We start from the raw sequence: 19,804 nt of genomic DNA on the forward strand, positions 1-19,804 counted from the left end.
TATTGTTCTTTAGAGACATTTTTTCATGCAATCCTTTAATGATTTCTATTAGATTGCTAGTTGAAAGATGAGAGAATTTTGAGAGACGTAACTTGTTTGACTCATTGTCAGATTCTCTGCTCGGCATGAGACACATTCTCCCAAGACTTTCTCCTAGATTGTACTCTTCATCTGTGAATCTCCCAGTCAGTCCCAAGAGCTTTCTTCTTTTCAACATCCTCCCCTTTGTTGGGATGGTATTTCATTACATGTCCTTTCTCTTGACAGTGGTAGCATACGTATTCCTTGAAGTCCTTTTTCAGAATTTCTCCCTTCTGATACGAGGAAACTCTGAAGTCCCTAGTCTGCTTCCCTTTGAGAAAGCGTCATACCATCATCCCCGTATTGGCGACTTTGTTGTCATTGTCATGATCATAGTCCTCGGCCTTTTCTGGATTTTGAAGTACCTTGGTGAGTTTCAAGGCAAAACATTTCTCTTCTTGCTTCTTTCCATTCTTTTCTTTGTCAAAGTCCTCTTGATGTTGAAACTTCTGAATGATAAGTTCAACAGGAAGCTCATTGGTATCCTTTGTCATCAGCATTAATCCCTTTGTCATCTCGAATTCTGAGTTGACACCATTGATGATAGCAAGGGATTTTTCCCAATCAGGAATGACGTAACCAAATGCCTTCAGTCTATCAATCAATCTTTGATATCAGGAATGGTACTATGATATGGTCTATATCTCTATCATTCGAAAGGACTGAAATTCCCTTTGGAGATTAAACTTGCGGTTGTTCTGGAGATCTTCACTTCATGTGTGTATATCCTGTATTGCCTTCCACATAGTTTTGGAGGTAGGGATGCTCAATACTTTGTCCATATCCATTATGGACAACCCGTTGAGGATGAGTTTTCATGCTTTTGCGTTCTTCTCCATAAGGACAGAGTCTTTTGGTTTCTAATCTTTGCCGTCCTTTTCAAGGTCGACAATAACATCACCTTTTTCAATAACTCTCAGCATTGATACTCCATGATTTGGATGTGGATAGTCATCATTTGTTCTCACCAATCTATCTGGCCTTCTTTGAGGATTTGTGGATGGAGATTTCAAGCTTGAGTTCTTTGTTGTTGTTGTTATTGGACGACATGGTTTAGTTATCAAATCAATAGATAACTCTTATTATTACTCAATGAATTATTCAACCTTATATTCTACACATATTACCCGCTATCATTGAATCCACAAAGAATCTATTTTATATTTAATATATAAAAACAATTCTAAGTGTATCACCTCATAGGACCCGATTACTCTAGCAATAACCTTAATTAAGGTCATAAACCATGGTTCACTTATAGTAAAATGCCATGACTCCTAGAATACTCGGATTGATAATCTCCATTAATAGTCATGACTAGTAATTACACCTTTTTAAAAGGAAAAAATTCCTTCAATCTCACACTTGTCCTTAAAACAAGTGTGTAAAAGTAAAACTCCCTTGTCATTCTTACCTATTTGCCTATAGGACAAAAACACCTTTATCCCAAATATATTCCTTGAACTCTTGGGATAAAACTATTAATGTAGATAATTACTTATTATCTATTTGAGCATGGTTACACATTTTCACAATTCCCATTCTTCAAGTGGTATAGACACCATTCATTTTCAAATGTATCATAGTATATACGTACAAAATAGAATGACATATCCAATTTTTTAAGACTATATCCCCACTCAACTTTTACCAATCCCAATCATTGTCTTTATAATTATCTGATATGTTCAAATTTTTAACAACGCCAAGGACATACTGACAATTAATCGATAACCATATGATACTCATGTGTAAGGAACTCGTGAATAACCCTAGAACTTTGCAGCCATGTTCTGAAGAGTCCTAAGAGAGGTCAATCCAATATGTATAACCATAAACATCCATGTAAATGATTATACATCTTTATGTCCTATAGCACATGAAATTTGGTGTTATCAATCGATCTCACAATATGGTATGTAACTAAGTCATTTGTATCCAAGTTAATGACTCAGACGGTGAATTTCTTAGTAATTACATAATTTTAATTCCCTTAATAAGGCTTCGGTCACAAAAATAATTTTGATGAACCTATTTGATAACCACACAATTACCTGGATATTTTATCCAATTTCAAGCAATTAAAAGATAATATTAAACTCATACATAATTCATGAATAAATATATTTAATAATGATAAACACAATCTATTATAAAATAAACAATGTTTCAAAAGAACTCTCCAATTTAATTGAGACCCTCGGTCCCAAACTGATTAACAATCATGCTTGGAGTCTAGGTATGAGATTATTGGTCAAAGGTATGAGCTTACCGGATTCTCCCTCCGTCAACCTGGTTCTTGCCGTTGCTACTGGTAAGCCCTCTCCAACCGATGCTCTGGTCAGTTCTTATGTGTTGCTGGTGTCGTCGCCGGAGTCGTCTCGGCCGGGGGTTCACTTTCTTGGAAAGCTGCAGTTATTGGCCAGAACCTCAGAACAATTCCAGCACTTCCAAAGGACTTTCTCAGCTCCAGGGTTAAGGTGTCGCAACCCACTAACAACTCCGGCGAGGTTCATATTTTGTTTGATGATTCGGCGATTAAGGCCCTGCAAGCTCCGTGGTAACACTCAATCATCTTCAAACCGGTGGGAATTAAACTGAAGTTTGAGCTATTAGAGAGAAAACTGAAGGATGCTTGGAAAAATAAGGGGAGTGTCCTTATTACTGATATTCCGAATGGTTTCTACATAGCCAAATTCATGAATTCTGAGGCTGCTAAGGAGGTGCTCTCGGAAGGGCCCTGGGTCATCTTTGGCCACTATATTGCCATGAGGACATGGTCGCCGGATTTTGACCCAAGCGTTGACAAGATTTCCACAATTCCTGTCTGGACTCGAATATACGATCTTCCTATTTATTACTATGAAGAAAGTGCCTTAAGAGTTCTTACTCAGGCGTTAGGTTCTCCGATCAATGTCGATTCCCAAACCAGCTGTGCACAGAGAGGTAAGTTCCCAAGGTTGAGCATTCAGTTAGATCTATCTTAGAAACTTGTGAGTTCCTTGAGCATAGATGGTGTTTCTTATGATGTGGAGTTTGTGAGCGGTGTGGTTATTAGGGGCATTCGTCTAAGAAATGTCCAAAGGCAAGCTCTCTTTTTTCTGGAAAGCAGTCGAAGGAAAAAGGGGATGTCCCATTGAGGGGCTCTAATCTTGCGAAACCGAGTATTTTAGAGTGGCAACTTGTGTCGTCTAAGAGAGGCTCTGGCAAGGATGATGAACTGGTTCACGTTTCACAAAATGAGGGGATTTCTTCAACCAACACCGAGGCTGGGAATGGCGAGCTAGGTACGCAGAATGCTTCTCTGGGAAACAATATCAGTGCTTCGGCGGAACTTTTGATTTCCTCCGGCAGATTCAGGTTACTTAGCGCGGTCGAAGGTGACGGCGACGCCACTGCAGAGAGGGAGAGGACCGTTGGACGGCTTGAGTTCATGGCACTCCCAGAGGTGCTGTCGCAGCAGGTAAAGGAAACGGCTACAGTTGAGAGTGACGGGTGTCAGGACGAGGTGCAGAGAAGGGCGCACCTTGATGTCAGTTCTGAAATTGAAGCTGAGGGTTTGACTTTGAAGTTGGATTTGGTGAAAGTTGGGTCTGAACAGTGTATGGGAAAAGAAGTTTCGGAGGCTGCAATTATGGGCTGTGACGAGTTGGGAGGTATAGTTGGGCCGGTTTCTACTGATGGGCCTCCTTTAGCGTTTGATCCGGACTTCGTGATAGTTGGACCGTCTTCAGCTGGAAATAAGAAGAGGAAAGGTAGAAGAAATTACAAGGGAAAGAAAAATGGGCCTGCAGGGGTGGGGCCTATCACCAGGGCCCAGAACTCTATTGCTGAATCCATTAAGCATGCTGAATAAGTTATTGACAAGTAAAAAAACAAGGTTGTTTTATAGAATGCTGAGAAGGGATGTAAGCTCGGGAATTTTGTTCTAGGCAAAAAGGTTGCGACCTAATTTGTTCTTTGCCGGTCCTTCTCTCGATTGTATCCAAATGAAAGTCATTTTTTGGAATTGTAAAGGAACTCTTAAAGATAGCTTTGCTAGGACGATGAAATATATGATTCGTAAGCACAAGGCCGATGTTTGTGGCTATTTTTGAAACTCAGGTCTCGGGGGCTATTGCTAAGAGGGCATGTGAAAAGATTCGTTGAGGTAATTTTCATGTGATTGATTCCATGGGGCGCTCCGGCAGTATGTTCATCCTTTGGGATCATCTAACGGTTTCCTTGACGGTCCTCAAACTCAACCCACGTGGGTTTCTATTAAGAAGGACGATGATGTGTGCAATTTCTGTTTTGTTTACGCTCCCGCGTCGGACCACCGTAGGGCTCCTTTTTGGGACGACATCACTAGAATTATTACCCCCGCTCGTGGTCCTACATTCGTGGGTGAGGATTCTAATTGTATCTTGCGTTTGGAGGAATGTTCTGGGGGGTCCGGTGAACTTCATAGGGACTCTCGACGCTTCCAAGATGTGGTTGACAATTTAGGTCTTGTGGATATGGGCTTCTCGGGCCCTAACTTCACTTGCACTAGAGGGAGTAATTCCACCGACTTTGTGGCTAAGCATCTTGATCGGGTTTTCATGTCCGTTAGTGCGGTTATTTCATGGCCGAAGGCCTCGGTTCGTCACCTCCCGACACTATGCTCGGATCATTCTCCGCTTCTTCTCTCTTTACGGCCTAGAGACCACCTTGACCCTTCGAGACGCCCTTTCCGTCTTGAGGCTATGTGGTGCAAGCACCCGGGGTTCGAGGAGATTATCAAGAACTCTTGGATTTCTAATATTTCGGCATTCGAGAATTTGAGTGTCCTTAGAACCATCCTCAAGAAATAGAATTTCTTGATATTTGGCAACGCCGCTAGGAAGAAAGCTAAATTGTCGGACCTTCTTCTCACTATTCAAGCGAAAATTCAACTTAACCCATCGAAGCAACTTTTCGCCGATAACATAGCAACACAACTTGAGCTTCCGGATGTTCTAACTAGTGAGGAGACTCTTTGGAGACAAAATTCTCGGGAAACTTGGCTTCTTGAGGGGGACCGGAACACTTCCTTCTTTCATGCCTCTACGATGGTTCGTCGGCGCCGTAACCGGGTTAGTACTCTTATGGATGACAATAACAATTGGATTTCTAACCCGGGGGACCTTGAGGCCTTGGTGGTGAGTTATTATCAGGAGTTATTCTCTCTTCCTTTGGAGTAGATGTTTCCTATTGTCACTCCACACAATCTCTTTCCGTGGCTCGACATGGGTTTGTGGGATACCTTGAAAGCGGACTTCTTTAGAGAGGAAATTCTCGTGGCGGTCAAGGGTATGGGTGGTTTGAAGGCCCCGGGGACGGATGGCTTTCAACCGTTCTTTTATCAAAATTATTAGAGCATTGTGGGTCCGTTGGTGGTGGATTTATTTTCCATATTTACGTCCTCGGGCATGCTTCCTCCGGGGCTCAATGACACCTTCCTCTTACTTATCCCCAAGAAGGATAACAAGGAAAACGTCACTTTCTTTCGCCCTATTCCCCTTTGCAACGTTCTTTATAAAATTTTTACTAAGTGCTTCACTAACCGTTTGCAAAAGATTATATCTCTGCTTGTTAGTCCTACCCAAAGTAGTTTCATTCCGAGTAGAATTATCAATGATAATATTGTGCTTTTGCAAGAGGTAGAGCATACACTCAAGAGAAAGCAAGGGAATAACGACTATTTAGTTATGAAGATTGACCTCGAGAAGGCATATGACCATCTCCGGTGGAATTTTATGATTGATACCCTCACCAATGTAGGATTCTCCGAGCATTGGATCAAGTGGATATCGGAGTGCATTTCCACCACATATTTTTGGGTGCTTTGGAACGGGGAAGTGACAAAGGTATTTTTACCTTCGAGGGGGATTAGACAGGGGGATGCTATTGATGAGCGACGTTTATTATGGCGTAAATGGTGGTCGTTAGCATCGTTCATAGACGAAATGGCCATGATTGGAGCATATTAGTGTGTTCCGGACCTCACGAGGAAAATGTGTAAACACGAGGAATACAAATATCAGTGAATACCGAAGAGGAAACAAAAAAAGGACAAAGCAAGTTCGCGCACGCGAGAAGAAGTGCTGAGATGTTGAGTTGCGTTCAGATGGCTCAATCTCCCCGATCCGATGTCTGATTGAGGTGATTCCAATTTGGGTCATTAGATATTGTAGTCCTCTTTAAGCCCTCAAAGTATGAGCTTAATCAGAGTAGTGAGTCAAAAGTTATGATGATTTTACGGACGTCAATATTCTGCAGAAATCGGGACGCGACCACAGCCTTATAACTCAGCCGCGAATTTCTTTTCTCTTGCGGGATTGTTTTGGGCCTTTTTACCTACTTTAACTTAGGCTTTGGGCTTGGGCCCTTTTAGGTAGTTTTTAGGGTTTCCCTTCTTTATAAATAGAAATGAGATCTTTGCCTCCTTTTCATGCTTAGTTCTAGGTTTAATTAGAGAGTTTTAGGGAGATTACGATGTTCTTCAGGGTGAAACCTATGGATGGGCTGGTTTGTAGACTTTCTCCCTTGGTTCTAATAAAGTATATCTCTTGGTTTGTTTCTTTATCTCTTGTGCTTAATTTCTTATTGTGTGATGTTAGTTAAATCTAGTTCATGAACTAGGTTGATTTCCCTCATGCATATTGCTAGGTTAGATGATTCTATTTGTAAAAGTCTACTCTTTGTGTAGCAATCACTATCTGCATGAACTATTTGTGAGTGTTTATGGTGTAGAGATTCTGAATTCAAGTCGAGTATCGGCGATTTGCCAATGGTATTGCATGAACCTACTTATCTTTGATCTTAATGCTATTGTGTTCCTTGGTCATAACTTACAATAAGAGTCTCTAGGACTAGGACTATTAGAATATATTAATTAATGGAATGAACCCGATTAGCAAATAGAAAGTCAATGATCAAACCAACCATTTCGTAGTGCGAATCCCGGCTAAATAAGGTATTTTCTCAATTACTCTCCTTAATTGAATCATAGACTATTATCAGTCCAAAGTCCCCCTTTTTCTATCTTTAATAAAGTTAACCTTATTAATTACATAAAAATTGATAACTTGACTCTCTGTGGGATCGACCCTTACTTACCACTCTACTTGTAGAGAAGTTAGTGAGGTTTTAGAAATGAATATTTTGACGCTGCGAACGACGCTCGTTAAATTTGGCGTCGTTGCCGGGGAGTCGAAATTTCTTTTCTTGTGTTTGTTAATTTGGTTTACTTTGGTTGTTGACCATTCTATGGTCAACACCCATGCTATTAATCGTATACCTGCTGAAATGGCAGGGGATATGGGTGAAGTCGGGCCTACGACTTTAAGAAAAGGCGCTTCTGGGAGGCACCCCGTTATAAGAGGTAATTTTCCACTTCCAACCCTCTTTTACTTTTGTTCTTTATTTGGCCAATAGTGCATTGTGTACTTTAAATGTGGGGGAGGGAGATTACACCTTACCTATCCTTGTTTTTAAATTATTGAGTCATTTTTTCCCTTGATTGAATTTTTTAGAGTTGGCTATCATATTTTCCCCTTATTTGATGTTTTGTGGAGTTCTATAATGGTGCTTTTGAGTTTGAATCTTTTTATTATGCCCTTGATTGTTGATATTACAATTGTGTATAATGATGATATGATTGATCAATTTAGGACTTTGAACCGAGCATGTAGTTTATGATTAGGATGCACTAGGTCCAAAACGAAGTTTGCATGACTACCCGCTTTTCTCTAATTTTTACCATATTGATTTGAGAGTTTTGTTCCCGTCCTTCTTCATTACAATGGAATATCAAAAATTATATAAAAAAAAGTATAAAGGTAGTGAGCTCTAAGTAAAAGAAAATCGGAAGAGCAAGCGATGCCCAAGGTGTGAAAAATAACTGAGGTATCGATCCTTCATGATCTATTAAGCAAAGAGTATCATAACAGCATGAACCATAAAATGGACAGGTTCTAACTAAGAAAAAATAATTGGGTACGTAATAAGTTTTGTTAGTAGGACGAAAAGGAACATTAGAAGAATACTATTGGACTTATTAGAGTTAAGACTTGGTTTAATTGCTTTCATTGGTGTTGGAAATCTTGCATTCTCTTCATGGATTTGAGCATGTCACTTGAGAATTTGTCTTACTTTTTATCTTGTGTTATCATCCTTTCTATATTATCTGAATAAAGACATCTTTTGTATAATTTATATATGTATTTTAATGCACTTGCATAGGATTAAGCGTAGCTCGAATTTAGTGGGGATGGTTGATTCCATTTTTGAGTCAGTTTAGAGTTTTATCGAGTCTTGCATTATTTTTAGTAGATTCGGAGTCTACGCTTGTTGTCTTAATGATTTTAGGTACATAGGAGCTTAAGTGTTGATTCGACGACCACCTCATTCACGACATCCATACTCGCTGAGATCGCCCGGGAGTTAGGTGCAACTTACTCTAGGACGAGCAAGGTTTAAGTGTGGGGGTATGATGAGCGACCTATATTACGGCGTAAATGGTGGTCGTTAGCATCGTTCATAGACGAAATGGCCATGATTTGGAGCGTATTAGTGTGTCCGGACCTCACGAGTAAAATGTGTAAACACGAGGAATACAAATATTCGGTGAATACCGAAGAGGAAATGGCAAAAAGACAAAGCAAGTTCGCGCACGCAAGAAGAAGTGTTGAGTTGTTGACCTGAGCTCAGATGGCTCGTTCTCCCTGATCCAATGTCTGATTGAGGTGATGCCAATTCGAGTAATTAGATATTGTAGTCTTCTTGAAGCCCTCAAAATATAAGCTTAATTGGAGTTGTGATTCCAAAGTTATGGCGATTTTACGGATGTCGCTATTCTGCAGAAATCGGGACGCAACCGCGTCCTTATAACCGTGACCGCGGCGCCATAGGTCTTCAACTGCGAATTTCTCTTTTCTTGCAGGATTGTTTTGGGCCTTTTTACCTACTTTAACTTAGGCTTTGGGCTTGGGTCCTTTTAGGTTGTTTTTAGGGTTTCCCTTCTTTATAAATAGAGATGACAGCTTTGCCTCCTTCTCATGCTTAGTTCTAGGTTTAATTAGAGAGTTTTAGGGAGATTACACTATTCTTCAGCATGAAGCCTATGGATGGGCTGGTTTGTAGATTTTCTCCCTTGGTTCTAGTAAAGTATATCTCTTGATTTGTTTCTTTATCTCTTGTGCTTAATTTGTTATTGTGTGATGTTAGTTTAATCTAGGTCATGAACTAAGTTGATTTCCCTCATCATATTGCTAGATTAGATGATTCTATTTGTAATAGTCTAATCTTTGTATAACAATCACTATCTACATGAACTATTTATGAGTATTTATGGTGTAGAGATTCTGAATTCATGTCGAGTATCGGCGATTTGCCAATGATATTGCATGAACCTACTTATCTTTGGTCCTAATGCAATCTTGGGATTTCCTTGGTTATAACTTGCAATAAGGATCTCTAGGGCTATTTGAACTAGTTACTATCTTAGAACAAAGAGTAGGACAAACTATCAATCCTATAAATGGATTAGGATAATTAGAATATATTAATTAATGGAATGAACCCGATTAGAAAATAGAAAGTCAATGATCAAACCAACCACTTCGTAGTGCGAATTCCCGCTGAATAAGGTATTTTCTCAATAACTCTCCTTAATTGAATCATAAACTATCATCAACCCAAAGTCCCTCTTATTCTATCTTTAATAAACTGGACCTTATTATTTACATAAGAATTGATAACTTGACTCTCTGTGGGATCGACCCTTGCATACCACTCTACTTGTTGTGAGGTTTTAGAAATGAATATTTTGACGCTGTAAATGACGTTCGTCAAATTTGGCGCCGTTTCCGGGGAGTCTAAATTTCTTTTCTTGTGTTTTTAATATGGTTTACTTTGGTTGTTGACCGTGCTATGGTCAAGACCCGTTCTATTAATCGTTTACCTGCTGAAATTGCAGGGGATATGGGTGAAGTCGAGCCTACGACTTTAAGAAAAGGCGCTTTCGGGAGGCACCCCGTTACAAGAGATAATTTTCCACTTCCATCCCTCTTTTACCTTTGTTCTTTATTTGGCCAATAGTGACATTGTGTACTTTAAGTGTGGGGGAGGGAGATTACACCTTACCTATCCTTGTTTTTAAATTATTGAGTTAGTTTTTCCCTTGAATGAATTTTTTAGAGTTGGCTATCATATTTTCCCCTTATTTGATGTTTTGTGGAGTTCTATAATGGTGCTTTGAGTTTGAATCTTTTTATTATGCCTTTGATTGTTGATATTACAATTGTGTATAATGATGATATGATTGATCAATTTAGGACTTTGACCCGAGCATGTAGTTTATGATTAGAATGCACTAGGTCCAGAACCAAGTTTGCATGACTACCCGCTTTTCTCTAATTTTTTCCATATTGATTTGAGAGTTTTGTTCCCGTCCTTCTTCATTACAAAGGAAAATAAAAAATTATAAAAAGAAAGTATAAAGGTAGTGAGATCTAATTAAAAGAAAATTGAAAGAGCACGCAATGCCCGAGGTGTGAAAAATAACTGATGGATCCATCCTCCATGATCTATTAAGCAAAGAGTATCATAGCAGCCTGAACCATAAAATGGACAGGTTCTACCTAAAAAAAAATAATTGGGTACGTAATAAGTTGTGTGAGTAGGACGAAAAGGAACATTAGAAGAATACTATTGGACTTATTAGAGTTAAGACTTGGTTTGATTGCTTTCATTGGTGTGGGAAATCTTGCACTCTCTTCATGGATTTGAGCATGTCACTTGAGAATTTGTCTTATTTTTTATCTTGCGTTATCATCCTTCGTATATTATCTGGATAAAGACATCTTTTGTATAATTTAGATAATAATTTTCATTCACTTGCAGAGGATTAAGCGTAGCTCGAATTTAGGGGGGATGATTGATGCCATTGTTGAGTCAGTTTAGAGTCTTATCGAGTCTTGCCTTATTTTTAGTAGAGTCGGAGTCTACGCTCGTTGCCTTAATGATTTTAGGTACATAGGAGCTTAAGTGTTGATTCGACGACCATGAAATTCACGACATCCATACTCGCTGAGATCGCTCGGGAGTTAGGTGCAGCTTACTCGAGGACGAGCAAGGTTTAAGTGTGGGGGTATGATGAGTGACGTTTATTACGGCGTAAATGGTGGTTGTTAGCATCGTTCATAGACAAAATGGCCATGATTTGGAGTATTAGTGTGTTCTGGACCTCACGAGAAAAATGTGTAGACACGAGGAATACAAATATTCGGTGAATACCGAAGAGGAAACGACAAAAGGACAAAGCAAGTTTGCGCACGCAAGAAAAAGTGCTGAGATGGTGAGCTGAGTTCAGATGGCTCGTTCTCCCTGATTCTATGTCTGATTGAGGTGATTCCAATTCGAGGAATTAGATATTGTAGTATTCTTGAATCCCTCAAAATATGAGCTTAATTGGAGCTGTGAGTCAAAATTTATGGCGAATTTATGGACGTCGCTATTCTGCAGAAACAGGGACGCGACCGCGGCCTTATAACCGCGACAGCGGTGCCGTAGGTCTTCAGCCGCGAATTTCTCTTCTCTTGCGGGATTGTTTTGGGCCTTTTTACCTACTTTAACTTAGGCTTTAGGCTTGGGCCCTTTTAGGTTTGTTTTAAGGTTTCCCTTCTTTATAAATAGAGATGACAGCTTTGCCTCCTTCTTATTCATAGTTCTAGGTTTAATTAGAGAGTTTTAGGTAGATTACGTTGTTCTTCAGCGTGAAGCCTATGGATGGGCTGGTTTGTAGACTTTCTCCCTTGCTTCTAATAAAGTATATCTCTTGATTTGTTTCTTTATCTCTTGTGCTTAATTTCTTATTGTGTGATGTTAGTTTAATCTAGGTCATGAACTAGGTGGATTTCCCTCATGCATATTGCTAGATTAGATGATTCTATTTGTAATAGTCTAATCTTTGTGTAGCAATCACTATCTACATGAACTATTTGTGAGTGTTTATGGAGAGATTCTGAATTCATGTCGAGTATCGGTGACTTGCCAATGGTATTGCATGAACCTACTTATCTTTGATCTTAATGATATTGTATTATTGGATCTTGGGATTTCCTTGGTTGTAACTTACAATAAGGATCTCTAGGACTATTTGAACTAGTTACTATCTTAGAACAAAGAGTAGGACAAACTATCAATCCTATACATGGATTAGGATAATTAGAATATATTAATGAATAGAATGAACCCGATTAGAAAATAGAAAGTCAATTATCAAACCAACCATTTCGTAGTGCGAATCCCCGCTGAATAAGGTATTTTCTTAATTACTCTCATTAATTGAATCATAGACTATCATCAATCCAAAGTCCCCCTTTTCTATCTTTAATAAAGTTGACGTTATTAATTACATAACAATTGATAACTTGACTCTCTGTGGGATCGATCATTGTTTACCACTCTACTTGTAGAGAAGTTAGTGAGGTTTTAGAAATGAATATTTTGACGCTGCAAGCGACGCTCGTCAACTATATCCCCCTATCTTTTCGTGCTTTGTCTTGAGAGATTGAGTCAAGTTATCGAGGAGGCGCTTCGTGACAAGAAGTGGAAGTCGATTTTTACTTCTAGAGGGGGCCCACCACTTACCCAGATCATGTTTGCGGATGACATTTTTCTTATGGGGGAGGCCTCGGTGCGCCAAGTTCATGAGATGAGGAGGTGTCTCGACATTTTTTGTTGATCTTCGGGTCAAAAGGTTAGCCTCTCTAAATCTCGTATTTATGTTTCTCCTAATGTTTCGGATCATGTGCTTAGGGATATTACGGAGGTTAGTGGGATGAGTGTTACCGAGGATCTCTGCATCTACCTTGGGGTTCCTATTCTTCACAAACCGATCAGGGAGGAAACTTTCAGGCCTCTACTCGAGAAGATCAACGCCTATTTGAGCGGTTGGCGTACGAAATTCCTTAGTTTTGTCGATAGAGTTACTCTCGCTAAGTCGGTGATTCACTCAATCCCGGTCTACTCTATGTCGACCGTTCCGTTTACCGACAAGCTTTGCAAGAAGTTCGACCGTATTACTCGAGCCTTTATTTGGGGAGGCACGGAGGGCACAACTCGCATGCATCTTGCAAGTTGGGAGAATATTAATAGACACGTTGAGCTTGGGGGTTTGGATGCCAAACGCATGGTGGAGCTCAACCTTTCTCTCAATGGTAAGCTTGCTTGGCATTTCCTTAATGCTAGGGACAACTTGTGGGCTAATGTTCTTAGGGAAAAGTATGTGCGCCCTTCACCTACCGAGCATAGCGATCCTTCACATCCGTGGCGGGCCATTAAGAAGGGTCTTGATAGAGTTATTCTGAGGGGTGCAATCTGGAGTGTTCGGGATGGACAGAGAGCACGGTTTTGGTCGGATGTGTGGACGGGGGAAAGGCCACTCAAGGATGCAAGTTCGATCGCTTGCAGCTCGGTTGAGCTTGGCCGCCTAGTTTGCTCGTACTGGACGTGTGGCACAGGGTGGAACTGCGCTGAATTTGCCCATAGATTTCCGGCGACGGTTTTATGTGCTATAGCCTCCTTCCAACTTGGTGAAGACCCGGAGGAGATGGATTCGGTCAGTTGGGCTGCGACTTCGAACGGGGACTTCCCGGTTCGTTCGGTGTATCGAATCCTTCACCCACAAGGTACCGACACTAACATTGATTATTCTATTTTGGAGTGTTTGTGGTCTTCCTTGGTGCAGGAGCGAGCTAGATCTTTTAATTGGTTTTCCATTCAGGGAGCGGTATTGACCAACGCGGAGAGGAGGAGACGGCACATTGCATTGTCGGAGGAGTGTGCTCGAGGTTTGAGGGAGGACCTGATTCATGTGCTCTGTGATTGTGAGGTTGCCAAGAAAGTGTGGGTCGAACTTCGAGCGGGGCTTGGAGGGGGGTGGTGAGCGGGACCCGGACGGAAATTCAGATTCGTTCGGACCCACCTGACACCGGGTGGGTGAAGCTTAACACTGACGGAGCGGTACGCGAGGGTATTGGTGTTGCGGGTGGGGTGATTTGCGATCATCAGGGCAGGTGGTTGGTGGGTTTTGTTCATCATATTGGTCCTTGTTCGGTCCCTATGACCGAGCTTTGGGGTATTGCTTCACGCCTTTATTTGGCCTGGAGCAAAGGGTACAGGAGGGTTTACCTAGAAACTGACTCGCATGTTGCAATCCAGTTCCTAAGTAAACCCGTGGATTATACCCACCGTCTTTCTAGCCTCATCACCAAGGCAAAAGGCTCCGTGAGTAGGGGCTGGCTTTGCCAGTGTCGGCATATTTGTAGAGAAGCTAACGGGGTGGTGGACCGGTTAGCTTCCCGGGCTTTTGATTTTAGCTTCGTTTTCTTCGTGCTTCTTACACCACCAGAGTGTGTCCTGGATGTTTTGTTGAAAGACACTAGGGGAAGGGATACACCCTGTCTTATTTTGTTATAGCCTAACTTATTTGTAATTAACACGTACGGAAACTTCGCTTAAATAAAAAAAATATGTATGCACTTTAATTTTCACATCTTTCCCTTTTCTCTTTCAATAAAGAATGTTATTACCTTTTCAGCCACCAATTCATGTTATCTCCATATATCAAGAAATTGTTCTTATTTCTTCTCAAATACTATAGGATATTCTTGGTTGCACTTCAATCTGAATCACTCCGGTTTGATTGGTTTCTGCTACATATGTTCAGAGCATACAACCATTTAAAATCAGTGCATACATAATTGAAGTTATGACTAGAGCACATGTAATCTTGGTCATTCTTAAAGCATCACCAGGTCTATTAAACATCTTATTAACATATAAGTGATGCTTCAAAGGAAAGAATCATGAAAATAACGTCGGAATTTTAAAAATGCATGATTCTTTCTTGTATAAAATAAAAATATTTATTTTAAATTTAGAAACAAGAAATGATATTTTTGAATATAATATAGTATATCTTGTAAATGTAGGGCATCTATATATGGAAATAATAAAGGTCATATAGATTTTATAAAATATAGTTTTAATTTTAATTCTATCTTTTTTAACACGTGACATAAATTTATATAAATGAATAAAGGAGTGATATATATCTGACTGACATCTCATTAGTTTTTTATTTTGTACTAGCATAATATCAATGTATTAGATATGATTAAGTTACTGTTTACCTACTTAAGTGTCATATGTAACTATTAATTTATTCACATAATCAACAATAATTTTATAATGCTGTTCATCTGTTAGCCTATATAAAGGCACTTATTTATTTTTTATAAATTAAACCATCGTATTATATCATACATAGGAATTAGTGGGATAAAATGATTTTACATATAGACACTGAGATACTTATTTTCAGCTGCACGGCGGCAATGGAGCACCGCATAAGCACCTGTTGTTGGAGTAAACCGAAGGATCAAACGTCTGCAATTTCCCACCCACCGGAATCCTCCCACACAGCCTGTTGTAGCTAACATCGAGCGAATACAATGACACCAAATCCACCAAACTCGCCGGCAACTTCCCGAATAGCTTATTGTTGCTAAGAAGAAGTGATACGAAATCCGAACGCATCTCCAGCTTGGAGATGTCGAACTGGAACTTGTTATTCGAGATGTCGATGTACCACAACCACTTGTCCTTACCGAACACGAAAGAAGCGTCGCCGGTCAGATTGTTATTTTGGACTGAAAGTACCCTAAACTTGACATTAGCGAATGTCGCCGGAAGCTGGCCCACAAGTTTATTTGACCCTAGGTAGAGCGATAAGCCTCCCCCTACATACGAGTGGAGGAAGTCGGGAGGGATACGCCCTATGAGCATGTTGTTGCTTAGTGAGAGCGTCTCAATGCTCGTTAAGTTAGACAGAAAAGGCGGTATTCGCCCTGAGAGTTGGTTGTTGTCGAGGGAGAGAATACGGAGGCCTTTTAAGCTGGTGAGGAAACGAGGGATCCGGCCTGTGAGTCGGTTATGCGAGAGGTCAAGCATGGTAAGGTTTTTGAGGTTTTTAATGAAGGTAGGGATGACTCCAGTCGCGTTGTTAACAAAGATAAGAGCTTTTAAAGAAGTTAGGTTTCCTATTGCTTCAGGGAAGACGGGAGGGATATCTCGTCTGTCGGCATAAAGGTAGTTACCGTAGAATTCAAAGTTGGCGACACGGCCTGTGTCAGGGTCGCAATCTACGAAATGCCATCCGGCGTTACAGCAGTCAGAGTTGGGTACCCATGAGTTGAGGAGATAAGTGTTGCCTAAGGCTTGCTTGATTTGGAGAAGGGTTGCTCGGTCCTCGAGGTTGCAAAGGAAAGGCGGTGGTGGTGGTTCATAGTCATAATCGTCACTCCATTGCAGGGACGGCTCAGGTGGTACAAGGGATGTCAATGAAAAAGAGAATGTTGAAGCAAAGATGAGGAGGAGCAAGAGATTGAGGTGTTTCGGAATCAACATTCAGTAGAATTTTATTGTACTACAAGTTTCCTGTAGTAACTAGGGTGTGGAGCATGCATTGCATTTATAAGGCCGGAGTTATGGACATTAAACATATACTTCGATCATGTGATGATAGTTATCCACATAGTTGTATTCTATATATGTAGGATGGAGAAAATAGTAAGTTTAAAACATACAAGTTGTTTGATGGATTACGTGCATAGTCTGGAAAGCGAGGTCAGCGTATAATCGACGAAAAGATGCCTTTTCATCGTTGTCCAGGTAAAATAATACACAAGGACTGCGTACGATATGTTGCAATTTGATCTATGAATTGCTATATTGAAACCTGACTTGCAATTGGTTGACTTTAGCAATGGAGTATATTTATGTGTATTTGTTCTGTCACGCTGGTTATCATATATAAGAGAAGCATGAACATAAAATTGTCCTTATTTTGATATAAGGAAATAATTTGAAGTATAAACCTGAAAATTTGAGAGACCAAATAATGTTTAGTAGTTAACAATTAAAAAGAAAAGAATCAGTCAAGTAAAGGTAAAACGAGAAATAATCGGATAAAAGAGAAAGACTAATGCTATTGTAAGCAAAAAAAAAAAATGGTATAAACATGTGTGATCTATAGATCTAATGTAAATAATGTACCAACAGAAAACAATTAACAAGACACTCAATTGAGACCTTATGAGCAAGCTCTGTAATTTAAAACCGCCGGTGTGACCCTCCAGAAAATCAATCACATTTCCTTTAAATAGAAGGGTAAGTTTGAACATATAATTTTAGTATATAACAGGATCGAGCTTCACAGCTTCTGACTCAGTTGGATAAATATGAACAAGAATAAATAAATATGTTGAATGAATGCATTAAACTAGCTAAGCACGGGCGGAGAATGCGGAGAGGACTGTGAGGGCGAGAAAGAGGAAGAAGGCGGTGTAAGAGAGTGCAACGGAGACGATTGCGCGGGAACAGAAGCGTCCCATGTAGCCGCATATGGGGGCCCACCCCGAGTGTCGGTTTCCAAACCTCCCAACGTTTCCCTCCGCAGTCGCCGCCGAGCTTGCTGCCATTACCAGTGTCATCAACACCTGCATTTACATATACCCATTCATATATCCTTCATAACAAATAAATAATGTTTTTTCTTATGTAATGGTACTAAATGAGTTTTGGATAAGAGAGGTAGTTAATTACCAGATCATGGAGGAAGAGGAAAAAGTAGGCATTGGGCGTCATTCTTTTCTTATACACCTTCACCACCACCAGTAACGCACACAGGCTCACCACCGCCAGCACCCCCGCAATCATATTTCCATAGGCCAGCAACCTGCCACAGAAAAGTATAATCTTAAGACTATAAGATTGGAAATGTCACGTAAGACTACTTGAAAATTAATCTATAAGAATATAAGATTATATTAAGAATTCCTTTTTTATTCTAATTTTTTGTAAGTATGTGTCATTTAACTTGTTTGTTTATGCCATAACAAACTATAGTTATAGAATCTAAAATATAAATAATACTTCATCAGATTAATCGGGATACAAATACATATCATTTTGGGGAAAATTTTGTTAAGTAAAAATACATGTCATTTTATCACCTTTTTTTTTATTTTGCTACATTTATCCTTGCTTTATGGATTTACAGAAATATGTAGTCATATGATATAGAAAAACATCATAAAGGCATATACTATAGTTTCGAAAGTAAAAAAAATATAAGAATCATGTCGTAAAGAATAAAAAATAACTGAAAAGCATAAAAAAGTTGGTCAGTTTAAATAATAAAAAATAGAATAGGAGTATTATTGGGGAAAATTCAATGATCTTACCAACGAATAAAATAGAATTTAACGTTTTATTAAAAAGATAAGAAAGAATTTAACATTTTGGCGCCTAGGCTCGCCTAGGACCAACTAGGCGATGCTCTAGCTTAGGCGCGCCTAGGCATCGCTTTTTTATTCACTGATTAAAGCTACTTTATTTCTCTAGACAGTACTTTTTACATTTTTAATGATACTTTAGTAGGGTTATTTAGGAGAAAAATCTAGCTTAATTTGTGTTACATTCTGTCTAATGATAAATATTTGTATCGGACAAAGTATATGATATTACTATGATAAAAAAATACTCCCTCTGGATAGAAATACATGTCATTTTAGAGTAACTTTTTGGATAGAAATAAATGTCATTTTACTAACTTTCACTACTTTTACCACATTTACTCCTATGAAATTATTATATTAAAAGCTACTTTATTTCTCTAGATATTATTTTTTATATTTTTAATGCTATTTTAGTAGGGTTATTTAGGTAAAGAAATTTATACCTTAATTTGCATAAAAAATTGTCTAAAGACATGTATTTGTATATGGATAGAGTAATAAATTGCAATCCCAACATGATTATTAAAATCTATATCCGATATTAAAAACATATGATTTTATGATCCTCAGATAGGTCTTTGATCCGGATCTATACTAAAATCTATGTATGTCAAAATCTAATTATGGGTCTTACTGGAACTCATAGATCAGTAGGATCTTACAATTTTATGATCCACATCCAAACCTAACATTGATAGTTTTCAAGACACTATCACCTATTTCAGAGCTTAACTATTATATATTTCCATCTCTATCATAATTATGATTTTCTTATATATGCATCTCTTATTATCTCAATCTTAAAATCTAACTTTTTCCTAATATGTCAAGATCCCTTATAGATGATGCGTTATATGCTTCAATTCTAATTTGTGAATATCCTAAAATTATTTTTGTTTATAGTTTACTATAAATGACGTGAAATTCATGAACAATTAAATCTTTGAACCAATGGTTTGAATTAGTTTTTCGACTTTACAGTCGGATTCTACGATCTGACCACAAGTGGCATGCTCGATCATATCCTTAAATCCCAAATTTAACAACCTTGATTCCAACTACCATCGTCATATCTGAAAATACGAGATCTTTAACATTTTTAGATCTTTATATTAACTTTAAATATAAGTTAGTAGGATAATTTATCTACTTTTATGATCTAAACTGCTGGAAAAATGGTCAGAAATAACTTATCAATTAAAAATTTAAGAAATTTTAATAAATAAACTCATTTCATTTGGTGGGATCTTAGGTTTCAAATGTTTTTTTTACAATTCTACCACATGTGACTATATTCACGCGATTTGAGTCGTTATCGTAGAATCGTACGATTCTACGACTTGAATCGTACG

General features: G+C 39.0%; 1 protein-coding gene across 1 annotated transcript; it reads right to left on the minus strand.

Annotated features, from left to right (window-relative positions):
• Positions 1-15,288: 15,288 nt before the first annotated feature.
• Positions 15,289-19,474, minus strand: LOC141249300 (uncharacterized). The gene is made up of 7 exons (XM_073669587.1): positions 19,402-19,474; positions 19,265-19,333; positions 18,056-18,069; positions 17,838-17,890; positions 17,590-17,680; positions 15,482-16,470; positions 15,289-15,361 (listed from the first exon to the last, which is right to left on the minus strand). Exons 1-7 carry the CDS (start codon positions 19,472-19,474, stop codon positions 15,289-15,291), a joined length of 1,362 nt encoding a protein of 453 aa, XP_073525688.1.
• Between the last annotated feature and the right edge of the window lie 330 nt (positions 19,475-19,804).

Source organism: Phyllobates terribilis, unplaced genomic scaffold (assembly GCF_046119375.1).
Source record: "Phyllobates terribilis strain yellow unplaced genomic scaffold, ASM4611937v1 Scaffold_4488__1_contigs__length_60415, whole genome shotgun sequence".
NCBI classification, from domain to species: Eukaryota; Metazoa; Chordata; class Amphibia; order Anura; family Dendrobatidae; genus Phyllobates; species Phyllobates terribilis.

What these genes read in the sequence shown, in the direction of transcription:
- LOC141249300 (XM_073669587.1), bottom strand. Translation starts at nt 19,474, where the DNA reads ATGATCGAGCATGCCACTTGTGGTCAGATCGTAGAATCCGACTGTAAA. An exon ending in AAAACTAATTCAAACCATTG is followed by an intron (nt 19,334 to 19,401) that starts GTTCAAAGATTT and finishes AAATAATTTTAG; the next exon opens with GATATTCACAAATTAGAATT. An exon ending in GCTGGCGGTGGTGAGCCTGT is followed by an intron (nt 17,681 to 17,837) that starts GTGCGTTACTGG and finishes TTTGTTATGAAG; the next exon opens with GATATATGAATGGGTATATG.